General features: G+C 44.0%; 1 protein-coding gene across 1 annotated transcript in view; it reads right to left on the bottom strand.

Annotated features, from left to right (window-relative positions):
* pcdh15b (protocadherin-related 15b) overlaps nucleotides 1-14,837 on the bottom strand; it is a 204,932-nt gene that overhangs the window by 74,395 nt on the left and 115,700 nt on the right. Inside the window, 5 exon segments of the mRNA XM_082970434.1 lie at nucleotides 974-1,067; nucleotides 4,465-4,544; nucleotides 4,987-5,119; nucleotides 7,114-7,307; nucleotides 9,584-9,733. Of these exon segments, the coding sequence (XP_082826560.1) occupies nucleotides 974-1,067; nucleotides 4,465-4,544; nucleotides 4,987-5,119; nucleotides 7,114-7,307; nucleotides 9,584-9,733 (651 nt within the window).

Below are 14,837 nucleotides of genomic sequence, written 5' to 3' on the forward strand. Positions count from 1 at the left end.
TTTTAAAGGCCTCAGTCTCTGCCTTTACCCTACACGCTCAGGCTGCAGTTTAAACTTTGCTCAATGTTTTATAGAATAAGTGGAAACGTGGAGGGCACAGAGGGGAGGAGAATGATGGCGAGCGCAGGGGAGGGAGGTTTTACTGGTACTCACTGTCCGCTGTCTCATTTTACTTGCATGAGACAACCAACCACACTGGACTACTCTTTAAGAAGAGGATGAGAGTTCCCCCTCTCCACTAGGTGAGAGAGACCAGCTCTGAAAAGATTGGCCAATTAAGTGATTCAATCTAGGGGGAGGTGCTTCAGGTATCAGAGTGTGCCAGAAGAGAGACGTTTGTATTCATTTCCATAAAGGTCAGCACGGTAACGTGTCACACCTGCATTAAATATGCCGCCGCTGGCATCAAAGAGAATAATGTCACATGAATCTGTCTGCTGGCTTCCTCGTTAAGTGTGAAATGGAAATAGATGTTTTGGACATCGGGATATGCAACGACAAGGCAAAGGTTTAGCCGTCATTAGAGTGATGTAGGTGGTTGCATCAAAGGCTTTTGAGATCATTCACATCTCTCAACACTGGATACAACCTTTAAAGATGGCCATGATTGATGACAAACACTGCTATTGCATTATTATGACTGCACATTTTAAATCAACCCTGATTTTCACCTAACAACCCCCAGTTAATGTTATGCAACATCTTATTCCTTGTTATTATTTACAGTACATAAATCACTGCTACTCCAGTTTGGCCAGGATCCGATCAAAACAATGGACTGCAGACCTCCAACACAGTAAATAGGGCTAGCTACACAACCTGCCATGCGCTTAACTGAATGGATCGAACAGATTAATGAACACAAACTGATTGACGGTGAGACAGCACACAGACGAATGGATAAATGAAGTAATTTATGACGGAGAATAGATGAACGAATAGATGGATAGAAGGACAATTGACGCAGGCTTACCCCTTCCGGATGGCCATCTGAGGCTGTTACAACGAGAGTGTAGCGATCCTCTGTCTCCCTGTCCAGCGGTTTCCCCAGGACCAAAAGCCCTGACCTGGGGAGAAGAGACAGAGACACGGTGGTTCTTTTCCAATAACCACCATCAGAACACACTCGCATCATTCAATACAGTCCATTTGCAGCCTTCGTGAAATTTTACCACTCACTCTGCTTCCCGCTGAGCCAGAAGCTTTCAGGGTTCCTCAATCAAACAGATCTCACGTAGTGATAAACAATACCCACACAGAAACAAGAAAGAGTGAAGGAGACAGAAATTCTTGCATCAAAGTCTGCATTCAGACATTGTGAATGTGAACATTTCAACAACTGATTGAATCACAATTGAGACAGGTTTCAATTGGCCCGAAATCACAACTTTGTCAGTGTAAGCAGATTATTTTTCCTTCTAATGCAGAACCACCGTTTATTTTTGCTTGTATGTGGTTTATAATGGGGGTTTATGTAAATCTGGCTATTCAATTACATGCACGTCGGATACCGTGGGGCATGTGGACCCACCAGCACATTAGAAGGAAATGGAAGCTCCTTCTCTCATTCTGCCGACAGAGGAGAGTTATATGTCGGCACTTTGACAAGCTACTGTGGCCTAACACACACGCATACTGTATAGAATTGATAGTACACGGTCATTTGGTGTGGGGTACACTTAGCATGCATACAGCACTGGTTTCAGCCCTCTCACAGAACGACCCTTGAGTGTTTAAATACATGGGATGATTATCTGCTGTCAGCTCTACACTGTTAGAAAAAAGGGTTCCAAAAGGGTTATTCGGCTGTCCCCATAAGAGAACCCTTTTTGGTTCCAGGTAGAACCACTACATTTCCAGGCAGAGCCCTTTTGGGTTCCACGTAGAACCCTCTGCGAAGAAGGTTCTACCTGGAATCCAAAAGTGTTCTACCTATAACCAAAAAGGGTTCTCCAAAGGGTACTCCTATGGGGACAGCCAAATAACCCTTCAATGTTCTAGACAGCACTTTTTTTTATATATATAAGAGTGTACATCTGTTAGCTGTCTGTCTGCTCCAGCTCTCAGAGATGGGCCCAAACTAGAGGGCAATGTACAGCCACCTAAGGAAACGCGTCTGCAACCACGCATCTCGATTTTCCCTCTACTTGTAGTTTTCGGATGGTTACTCACTTAGTCATTTAGACACGCAAAAGGTTAATCAGATATTAGAGGTACATTTTAAACGCAGTATTTTTAACGGTTCATAATCAGGCGATTCTAAGAGTCCGGGTGCACACATCCTAAGAGGGATACGAGCTCCGTGAGGACCATAGTGGAATGATATGCCCCTGTTAAAATGAATTAGACAAACGCAAAGCGGCACCTCAAATGCTGCCGCCACGACTCTCATGTATATTTATAAGCTATTCATAGAGAGCATTGTCTCTATGCGCACACACACACACACACACAATCATCCTCCCATTCAAAAACATCAAGGATGATGATAATGCCAAGCTGAAATGAAATATCATGATTATTAGCAGCTGGAAAAGCAAACTGGATCAGATCCAGCATGTGAGAGAACCTCATTCACAAGGGTGTTGTTTTGAAATGCTGAATAACTAAGAGAGTATTAAAGATATCATCTGAGGCTCACTAAGAGGCAACACAGAGCAGAGGTTATTGAACAGATTGTGATCTGTGAGGCCTGCCCGTTTCTGGCGTTAAGCTGGCGATGAGACGCAGGCAGGTCTCTGATCACAATCACCTCTACAGCGGACTTAAAGTCTTGACATGCTGGCGTTTTAAGTCTAATACAAAAGCAATCGAACGGGTAACTTGTAAAACGGTCTGGCAAACAATCAACTCCTTAACTATTACCAGTTGGATAAAAACAGCTTTCTTCAAAAGAAACATAAATATGCAAGATCTGGCTCAGTCGTATGACAATGGGGATACAGTGTGTTATAGGCACGTGAATCTATCGGGATGTATCCATTAATAGGGGCTATATAAGAGGATACACTTTAATGCATCTCCTCTAGGACTGGGGAGCTTGTCCCCTACTGTTTTCATTTGCCTCTTCATTGAGGAGACAGAGACAGGCGCAGGGCTTATTAACATTTTGTAGTTCTGGTGTATGCAATTTCTTGGACCTGACAGTCTGCAACAGGAGAGGCATGATGACAATTTGAGTTTGGAGCTTTGATTGAAGTGGCCTCCGGTAGCACAGTTATGACTGCATGGCAATGTGCTGGTTATTGCAGAGAAAAATGGAGAGAGAGAGAGGGAGGGGGCAGAGGGAGAGATAGAGAGCGAGAGAGGAGAGAGCAGAGGGATAGCTCTTAGAGGTCTACCTGAGACCCAACCCAAGAGGTTTCGGGTCCAAAATTCAAACTTGCCCATCAGGTGCGGGTCGAGTCCTGTTTGATTGCTATCGGTTATCAGTTCTATGTAACTAGAGCTGATAGACCCCGAGTGGATCTGAATGGACCCAACCACGGCCTACAGCATATTTATTGACTTGTAGAAGGCCTAGCCAAGATATAAAGACATATTTGTTATCCAAAATAGCAACTTGCCAGGTAGCCTAGCAGTTAAGAGCATTGGGCCAGTAACTGAAAAGTAAAAAATATGTTGATGTGCCCTTGAGCAAGGCACTTAACCCTAATTGTGCCTGTAAGTCGCTCTGAATAAGAGCCTTTGCTAAATGACAAAAAATAAATAAACCATTATTTTTTGTTACATCTGGGTATGGGTCGGTTCTAGGTCCGGTTGTAGTCGAGTCCATTCAGGTTCGGGTCCCCATATTATTATAATTTTTTGTATTTTAGCCCCTTTTTCTCCCCAATTTCGTGATATAGCCTAGTGGTTAGAGCGTTGAGCTCTAACCACTAACTGAAAGGTTGGTGGATCAAATCCCTGAGCTGACAAGGTAAAAATCTGTCGTTCTGCCCCTGAACAAGGCAGTTAACCCACTGTTCCTAGGCCGCTAACCATAGAACAGTGCTCCCTAAAAAAAATCCCAGCAAATCTTATTGTAGGCTTGGATTAAATCTATGAAATTGTAAGAGGAAATATTTACTCCAAGCCAAGGCACTCATACTTTTCCCGCCAATACCAAAAGTGAAGCTCAGAGTAACCTTGGGACTACTACTGTATAATCTGATATTGGGTCTGTTTTTCAAACTGGGAGAGAATTGTTTTGGTTTTCATTCATTTATCACTTATTAATTATGTATTTGAGATGCTAGGGAGAATCGTATCTACATTTTCAGCCCCTCGTGTTTTGCGGAGAGCTTCTGAGAGAGCAATTCAGTTTACTACAGATCACATATCATGGCAAAACACTATCCAAAACCCTTTCCCTAAATCAACGACTCTGTAACAGGGTAGTACTACTGCTGGCAAAGTGTCATGAATAAATCCTCTACGATAATATAGGTAGGTGTTGTTGATGACTAAAATAAGCTTACGCACGTTCGGGAGAGCTCGAAGAGGTGGTGGGAATCTCCGCTCTGGATGCTATAGGTAATAGGATCTCTTTCACGGTCCTTCGCCTGTAGAGACACAGAGACAGAGAGCCTCTTTCATGTCAAATAAAACCCAATTTCACAACAGACAATGAATAATACTGAATGACTTTACTCAGCAGTATCCGGTCCATTTCTACTTCATGCATTACAAACAATAGTTTGGTAGTATCAGTGGACAACAATTCAGTAATGACGTCTACAGTCTGAGTGGTCTACATAAACAGCTCGAACCATTTCTTCTAAGACAGAATAGACAGTAACATTGGTAACTGTCTCAGTCCCTTCTGGTACAGACTAAAAAGGAGCCATTGTTAGGAGCTCATCAGCTGTATACACTAAATGTTCTGAAGCAGATCCCACCGCCGCCGCCAAATGTCACACTCTAGATGGAGTTCAGAGTTCATCACGCTAGGTCTGAACTAAAGAACAGTGTGGTATTGTGAAGAAGCCTCGTCCCCAGGCTCACCTGCAGGTGGAGGAGAGTGGCTCCGGTCCTCATGGCCTCGCTGACCTCCAGGCTGTAGAGGAAGCGGGGAAAGCGTGGGGGGCTCTGGTTGTTGGGTGGGAGCACCTCAATGTACACAGTGGTGATGGAGCTCCTGGGAGATAAGGATGGGGGATGGGTGTGAAATTAATTCTGGTGAAAAACGACTCCATGTGGAAAAACCCCGATGAACACGGGGGTTAAATTCGTTGGTATACATTTTTACAAAAAACAAGCACTTTTATCAACTTTAACTGTCCTCCAAGAGCTTAGATTCTGAAAGACAGAGGCTGTGGGAGGGTTTTGTTTACAATATGACAATTGGTGTGTGGGATGTAGGGTACACACAGATGCAATGTTATTGGCTGTAGGTGTTTGTTTTGGGTTTGTTAGGTGTGTTTTGCAAGAAAATCTATATGACTGTAGATTAAAAAGCTGGTGGGTACTGTACGTAGGCTGAAATCCATAGTTGGTGAAAGAGCCACATCCATTTGCGATATTACAAAAACAAAAGAAGTTATTTCAAACAACCAACACTGTTTTTTCACTCAGACATCATTGTACGCGCGAAAGAACAGCAGAGTATGTACTGTTACTTTGTTTTACCACGACGCTGGATGCTGTTCTCCTCTGTTTAATCACCAAACAAAAGTGAAATCACATTTGTGTACAGAACATTAAGCCCCAAGTGTCCGAGTCGGGCCTGAACATAAACATAATTGAATGATTACAGCCACTTTTACAAGTCAATTTTAGAAAGACATATGGGGGACTTCTTAAGACTTGTTATTTCAAGACTTGTTCCCAATGGGGCATGAATCAAAACCTGTGAAAAACATGAATCAAATGGTTTTAAAGGATCGGCAGCATGTTCTGATCCTAGACATGCTACAAACAGTGCCCTGTAAGTCAGGGCCAACTCTCCCTCTCGTAAAACTTTGAAACTGAGCAGTGATTTTCAACCGTCCATGGTTGAAGCTCCATCTGGCCAATGCAAATAATTACACACCCGCTGCCTTTGCTATTATCAGCATTTATTTTCCTGTTCGACAAGATGGCACTCCAGACTTTTTACGTATTCACACCCCTAATAATCATCATCACAGTTTTATTTTGCGTCTCTGTCCTTTACTTCTCAAAACAAAGGCTTCCAAGGTTCTTTGTGAGATGAAACTTTTACCTGGCCATGTTTTGGGAAAGACAAAATTCCGAGAACGGCTGGCACAGAAACCCCCCAGTGGACTGACGCCGCAGAACCCCCCAGTGGACTGAGGGCGCAGAACCCCCCCAGTGGACTGAGGCCGCAGAAACCCACCAGTGGACTGAGGCCGCAGAACCCCCCCAGTGGACTGAGGCCGCAGAACCCCCCCAGTGGACTGAGGCCGCAGAACCCCCCCAGTGGACTGAGGCCGCAGAACCCCACCAGTGGACTGAGGCCGCAGAACCCCCCCAGTGGACTGAGGCCGCAGAACCCCCCCAGTGAACTGAGGCCACAGAAAACCCCAGTGGGTGCCTTAATGTTTTTCCTATAGAACTCAGCTTACAGGCGCTACATTTCCTGCAAAATAATCTCTTTCCATGTTAGTCTATTGAGCTATATTGATTCTGTGGCCACCAAGCATTACAGAGGGCACAAAGGCGACACAGATTGAATTCAGTTGGAGGGTGGGCATTGCCAATTATTGTGAAAAGCTTCTCATTTCCGCTTTGGGTACCAGATGGGTCAGTCCTGAGAGTAATATCTATCAGCACATTGTTACAGGGATATTTCCACAGCAGAATGTGTTATCCTGCAGAACACTATCGATTTAAGAGAGCAAGAGAGAGGGGCAGAGAGAAAGAGATACATAAAAAAGGAAAGAGAGAGGGGGTGACAGAGAGGGAAAGAGGGAGAACGGCAGCAAGGGAGTGAGTCTGTGGCTGCTGTAAACGGAATGGAAAGTACCTGGTCCTCTGTGGCTCTCAGCCTTTACAGTCCCCGCCAGTTTCCAGCCACCACCACCCTAACTCTCCACGGCCCTGCTCGGTCTCCCCACCCCCCAGCCCTCCCCATCCTCCCCTCCAGCCTCCCAACCCTCGGGCCCCCCCAGGGCTCCCTAATAGCCTCACCTCCTCTGGGACTCCGGGCCGTTATCCATGGCCTTCACGGTCAGGGCATAGGCGCGTCCCACGGCCAGGGAGATGCCAGGCATCACAGTGATCACTCCCGAGCGGTTATTGATGGCGAAGTGGCCTTGATTCCCCGCCAGGATCTTGTAGGTCACCAGCCCGTTGGGACCCTCGTCAGCATCCAGGGCCATCAGCTGAAAGGGATACAGGAGAGGAGCCAAGTCATTTTTCCATAAGTCTCCATCGACAGTGTCCGCAGTCGTCCTCGGCCCAGGGACATCACTAGGGGAAGGCAATCTATACCAATATCTTCCCCACATTTCAAGGAACATGCAAATTCAGCGCTGCTATTATTCTTAAACATATCTAATGCGCAATTAAACGTCTCGTGTTGGGGGCGTATTACAAATCAATAGCAAATATGGTCAGCAAATTTGAAATAAGAAAGTAGAGACTGCTATCAAAATCAAACACAGAAATACCTTTTAACATTAGCATAATCTCGGTACAACATACAGTACTTCATATTCAACACAGTGTGATGTGTAAAGAAGTGGCCACACATGAATAGAAATCTCAAAACATGAATGTGTTTAAAACAAAACAGAATGCTACATTATGTGACTAAACAAAAGCATGACTACAACACCTTTAGTGTAATTGTCCTCATATGTCATTCTAAGACTACATACTGTAACTCAAAGATGTCTCTGACGAATTAGACAACGCTTCAGTCACAAACCCCTCATTAAGTCATTCAACAGGCAAAGAGTTAACTCATAACTGTCCTTATTAACGCATGTTTCTGAAGCCTAACCAGCCTAACCTGGCTTGCTATGAGAGGAAGTCTTCTGATCGGAAACAGAGATTTAACTGCCTAGACTTGACCTTTTCTGTCAGTTATTTGTTCCCTGCAACTGAACTGGGCTCATGCTCAGACTGCAAAACAGGGGTTATAACAAATTACCCACAATCTTCCCTGGGCACAGAGGGGAACAGCCTATGGCAGCAGCCTGCTGAGAGCTAAGCATAACAGTCTGCTGCCATAATTATTCCAGCTATAATTCATTAAGAAATTAGGTTTACTAACGCTATTACTCTAAGCGGGTGGTTTGTTTGGGAAAACAGCGAGTCAGTATAGCGTATTGATTAGAGGTCTGCCGATTAAATCGGAATAGCTGATTAATTAGGGCCGATTTCAAGTTTTCCTAACACCTTTATTTAACTAGGCAAGTCAGTTAAGAACACATTCTTATTTTCAATGACGGCCTAGGAACGGTGGGTTAACTGCCTTGTTCAGGGGCAGAACGACAGATGTTTACCTTGTTAGTCCAACGCTCTAACCACCTGCCTGACATTGCACTCCACGAGGAGCGTGCGTGGCAGGCTGACTACCTGTTACGCGAGGGCAGCAAGAAGCCAAGGTAAGTTGCTAGCTAGCATTAAACTTATAACAAAACAATCAATCTTCACATAATCACTAGTTAACTACACACAGTTGATGATATTACTAGTTTATCTAGCGTGTCCTGCGTTGCATATAATGGATGCGGTGCCTGTTAATTTCTCATCGAATCACAGCCTACTTCGCCAAACGGGTGATGATTTAGCACTGTCGTTGCACCTAACCATGAACATCAATGCCTTTCTTTAAAATAAATACACAAGTATATATTTTTAAACCTGCATATTTAGTTAATATTGCCTGCTAACATGAATTTCTTATAATTAGGGAAATTGTGTCACTTCTCTTGCGTTCCGTGCAAGCAGTCAGGGTATATGCAGCAGTTTGGGCCGCCTGGTTCGTTGCGAACTGTGTGAAGTCCATTTATTCCTAACAAAGACCGCAATTAATTTGCCAGAATTGGACATAATTATGACATTACATTGAAGCTTGTACAATGTAACAGCAATATTACAGTGAGGGAAAAAAGTATTTGATCCCCTGCTGATTTTGTACGTTTGCCCACTGACAAAGAGATGATCAGTCTATAATTTTAATGGTAGGTTTATTTGAACAGTGAGAGACAGAATAACAACAAACAAATCCAGAAAAACGCATGTCAAAAATGTTTGAGGGAAATAAGTATTTGACCCCTCTGCAAAACATGACCTAGTACTTGGTGCTTCTGATGTTCTGAGCAAGGAACTTAAACGTTAGCTTTTTAACATGGCACATATTGCACTTTTACTTTCTTCTCCAACACTTTGTTTTTGCATTATTTAAACCAAATTGAACATGTTTCATTATTTATTTGAGGCTAAATTGATTTTATTGATGTATTATATTAAGTTAAAATAAGTGTTCATTCAGTATTGTTGTAATTGTCATTATAAAAATATATTATTTTTATTTAACAAAAAATATAAAATCGGCCGATTAATCGGCATCGGCTTTTTTTGGGGGGTCCTCCAATAATCAGTATCGGCGTTGAAAAATCATAATCGGTCGACCTCTAGTATTGATTACCTGTAATACTGTTTCCCCTGGCTGAATGTCTGTGTAAACATTAACACTGTAGGAGGAGTTGAGGAAGGTTGGTGTGTTGTCGTTGGCATCAATCACTGTGATATGAACGGTCGCTGTAGGGCTCTCCTGAACTCCGTCTGAAGCCATCATCTATAGAGAAGAGAGAGAGAGGCAGAGAGAGAGAGAGAGAGGCAGAGAGAGAGAGAGAGAGGCAGAGAGAGAGAGAGAGAGGCAGAGAGAGAGAGGCAGAGAGAGAGAGAGAGAGAGAGAGAGAGAGAGAGAGAGAGAGAGAGAGAGAGAGAGAGAGAGAGAGAGAGAGAGAATCATACACCTTCAGAGAAACCATTGAGGAATGAGCTTTTGAACAGCCTGTTGAGAATATCTAGGAAACAGTCAAACAATGCTAATGCATGACATGCATGACATGTATGTATACAGTAGAGAAACTATATAAACCATGACATGTTCTGTCATGTCACGAACAACGGTTTAGTCCCTGAGAGTCACAGTCACAAGAGAGAAAAGGAAGACAAGGATGGTGACCAATGGTTAAAAAAATGCAAGATTGAGAGCAATAACCTTACTAAAACCCATTTACACAGGCTTTAGAGATACTAATTCATCACACTGACTAAACAGGGCTTATTGGCTTAAAAACTACTTACAGTAATGAACACTACAATGCTCTTACAACTCCAATCATGATTGGCATACCAATGTTGTTTTTTCATTAGATAAAGTGAACAGACCCTTTAATGTGCCTTTGCTAATTAATACTCTTAAGCTTCACTAATGTGTGTGTGTGTGTGTGAAGCTGTATCTGACTGTGAACTTCCACATAGAACGCAACCGATCACATGGATAAAACAAGACTAACATAGGCTTAAAAAAAAGAAAGAACATGCTAACAAGCGTCAAACAGCGAGAAAGGCACAATGATCCTCAGTTGAGCAGGAGATAAAACACCATTTGTTCCACTGGGATGTTCAAAGCTCTCCCCATTAACTTTTCGAATTAAAGCTACTTATTTTGCCACCATTGTGATCTTCCCCGCAAAACAATGGCAGAAGCAGCTAAAAAAAGCCCAAAGGTAAACACAGTGGTAAGTGCTAGCGAAAACCGGAATCCAGAGACATCCCTTTAGTATTTCTTAATGTCTATAGTGCTTAGCAACACCACACTTCAAAGTCTTGACAGGATAGCGCTGCAGGCACCTCCACTGCTCCAGCATGATGTGGTGGTGGGGAGAGAAAACGTCAAAGTGTTGTTTTCTCCTCTGAGTTTCCGGTGCAATGCTCTACCCTTGACATTATGAGGCTCTTGTCTCCATTTTAGTCTGAGACAAGTTAGCACTATAAAAACCTCTACCAGCTCCCAACAACATAACAGTACAAATCCTCTAGGCAAGACAGAGGCAAAATGATTATTTTAAGCACTAAACCATCATTAGGTGGGTAGTGGTTGTTGTAGATGTGGTTGTATTTTGACTGGCAGGGACGGTGTCTTGCAGGGTGGGTAGCATAACAGATTCAGTGCCATTTGTCATTTGAATGAAATCAAGTAAACATACCCTGACTGAATATGTATCGGAATTAAAACCCATCGAGACACATCCACATGGATATCTTCATGGTAATGATGGAGAGGGGAAACACATTGAGGCGATGACTGACTAGGAAGCATTCGTATGTGAGACGGATCCATAATTTAACTCAGCATAGTATCAGGATGGGTTGGACTGACTCTCAGAAGCCTTCCCAGACAAGCGTGCTTGTTCTCAGGGTTTTAATCATTCTGTGACTGCCAGGACAAGGCCAACTCCAAGTGATGGAAATGCTAACAGAATGCTAAATCCATGTCCCCCAGAATTAGGGCTGAAGGGAGCAGCACACCAATATTTGCATTCAGAGAAGTATTCTAGATCTTCTTTGCCCTATTTCACATTCTGATGTTTTTTGACGAAAACAGAGTTGATCCTGCTCTTGAATTACAAACAGACACACAAACCTCAATATTTAGAGAAAAAAGTATTAGCATACAGCCAGACAGTCACAGTCAATTGATAAGTCATTGCCTTATCAATAAGAATGGCGCCGGAGGGGATGGCTGCCATTTTACGGGCTCCAAACCAAATGTGCTATTTTGTGTGTTTTTTCCGCATTGTTTGTAACTTATTTTGTACATAATGTTGCTGCAAATGAAATTCTGTTGCCTCAATATGTTTAACATCTTTTAGCCTTAGGTTTTCCTGTATTATTTGTGCTCTGCAAATTACTAATCTATAGCCCCTTTCCCCAAAACTGAAATACATTTGCCAAATGCCTTGTTATCCACAGACACGTTTTGGTATAGAAATAATTTCATGTGTGGACCTGATAAATTTCTCTTATGACCGAAAAGAGCTTCTGGATATCAGAACAGAGATTGCTCACCTCGAACTGGACAAAGATGATATAATGTTGCTCCCAGACAAGGCCCAAATCCCTGTCATTTGTATAAAGAAAATAAGGAAATACAGGGGGCGGAGATCAGGGTGCCTTGTGAGAATTCATCGGCAAGAGGGTAACCCGCCTCTACCATCCGTTCTTTTGGCCAACGTGCAATCACTGGTGAATAAACTGGATGAGCTCCGTTCGAGACTATCCTACCAACGGGACATTAAAAACGGTATTAAATTATTGTTCACCGAGTCGTGGCGGAACTACGACACAGATAATATATAGTTGGCTGGCTTTTCTGTGCATCGGCAGGACAAAACAGCTACGTCCGGTAAGACGAGGGGTGGGGGGTATGTGTCTATTTGTAAATAATAATTGGTGAGCGATGTCTAATATTAAGGTAGTCTCGAGGTATTGCTCGCCTGAGGTAGAGTACTTCTTAATAAGCTGTAGACCACACTATCTACCAAGAGAGTTTTCATCTATATTTTTTTGTAGCTGTCTATTTACCAACACAAACCAATGCTGGCAGTAAGACCGCACTCAATGAGCTGTATAAGGCCATAAGCAAACAAGAAAATGCTCATCCAGAAGCTGAGCTCCTAGTGGCCGGGGACATTAATGCAGGCAAACTTAAATCCGTTTTACCTAGTTTCTACCAGCATGTCACATGTGCAACCAGAGAAATTCTAGACCACCTTTACTCCACACACAGAGACACATATAAACCTTCCCCTCTCCCTCCATTTGGAAAACCTGACTATAATTCTATCCTCCTGATTCCTGATTACAAGCAAAAACTATAGCGGGAAGTACCAGTGACTCGCTCAATACGGAAGTGGTCAGATGACGAGGATGCTACGCTACAGGACTGTTTTGCTAGCACAGACTAGAATATGTTCCGGGATTCATCCAATGGCATTGAGGAGTATACCACCTCAGCCACTGGCTTCATCAATAAGTGCATCAACGACATCGTTCCAAAAGTGACCGTACGCACATATTCCAACCAGAAGCCATGGACTACAGGCAACAACATAACCAAGCTAAAGGCTAGAGCTGCTGTTTTCAAGGAGCGGGACACAAATCCGGAGGCTTATAAGAAATCCCGCTATGCCACCGCAATGCCTTCAGACGAACCATCAAGCAGGCAAAGCGTCAATACAGGATTAAGATTGAATTATACTACACCCTGCCACATCCAACGCCGGTCAAATGTGGAAGGGCTTGAAAAATATTACAGACTACAAAAGAAAACCCAGCCGCGAGCTGCCCAGTGATGCAAGCCTACCAGACGGGCTAAATGCCTTTTACGCTCGCTTCGAGGCAAGCAACACAGAAGCATGCATGAGAGCACCAGGTGTTCCGGACAACTGTGCGATCACGCTCTCCGTAGGTGATGTGAGCAAGACTTTTAAACAGGTCAACATTCTCAAGGCTGCTGGGCCAGATGGATTACCAGGATGCATACCCAGAGCATGCGTGGACCAACTGGCAAGTGTCGTTACTGACATTTTCAACCTCTCCCTGACCGAGTCTTTAATACCTACATGTTTCAAGCAGACCACCATAGTACCTGTGCCCAAGAAAGCGAAGGTAAACTGCCTAAATTACTACCGCCCCGTAGCACTCATGTCAGTAGCAATGAAGTGCTTTGAAAGGCTGGTCATGGCTCACATCAACACCTTCATCCCGGAAACCCTAGACATATACCAATTCGCATACCGTCCTAAGAAATCCGCAGATGACGCAATCGCAATCGCACTGCACACTGCCCTTTCCCACCTGGACAAAAGGAGCACCTATGTGAGAATGCTGTTCATTGACTACACTTCAGCATTCAACACCATAGTGCCCACAAAGCTCCTTACTAAGCCAAGGACCCTGGGACTAAATACCTCCCTCTCCAACTGGATCTTGGACCTCCTGACAGGCCACCCCCAGGTGGTAAGGGTAGGCAACAACACATCTGCCACGCTGATCCTCAACACAGGGGCCCTCAGGGGTGCGTACTTAGTCCCCTCCTCTACTCCCTGTTCTCCCACGACTGCGTGGCCAAGCACGACTCCAACACCATCATTAAGATTGCTGACGACACAACGGTGGTAAGCCTGATCACTGACAACGATGAGACAGCCATTTGGTAGGAGGTCAGAGAACTGGCAGTGTGGTGCCAGAAAAACAACATCTCCTTCAACGTGATCAAGACAAAGGAGATGATCGTGAACTACAGGAAAAGGGAGGCCGAACACGCCCCCATTCACATTGACGGGGCTGTAGTGGAGCGGGTTGAGAGTTTCAAGTTCCTTGGTGTCCACATCACCAACAAACTATCATGGTCCAAACACACCAAGAAAGTTGTGAAGAGGGCACGACAACGCCTTTTCCCCCTCAAGAGACTGAAAAGATTTGGCATGGGTCCCCAGATCCTCAAAAAGTTATACAGCTGCACCATCGAGAGCATCCTGACCGGTTGCATCACCGCCTGGTATGGCAACTGCTCGGCATCTGACCGTACAGCCCAGTACATCACTGGGGCCAAGCTTCCGCCATCCAGGACCTATATACTAGGCAGTGTCAGAGGAAGGCCCAAAAAATTGTCATAGTCAATTGTCAAAGTCATAGACTGTTCTCTCTGTTACCGCATGGCAAGTGATACCGGAGCGCCAAGTCTAGGACTAAAAAGCTCCTTAACAGCTTCTACCCTCAAGCCATTAAACTGGTCAACAATTAATCAAATGGCCACCCGGAGTATTTGCATTGACATTTGTTTTTACACTGCTGCTACTCACTGTTTATTATCTATGCAGTCACTT

The sequence above is a fragment of the Salmo salar genome, chromosome 28, assembly GCF_965601325.2.
Source record: "Salmo salar chromosome 28, fSalSal1, whole genome shotgun sequence".
In the NCBI taxonomy this organism is placed as follows: domain Eukaryota; kingdom Metazoa; phylum Chordata; class Actinopteri; order Salmoniformes; family Salmonidae; genus Salmo; species Salmo salar.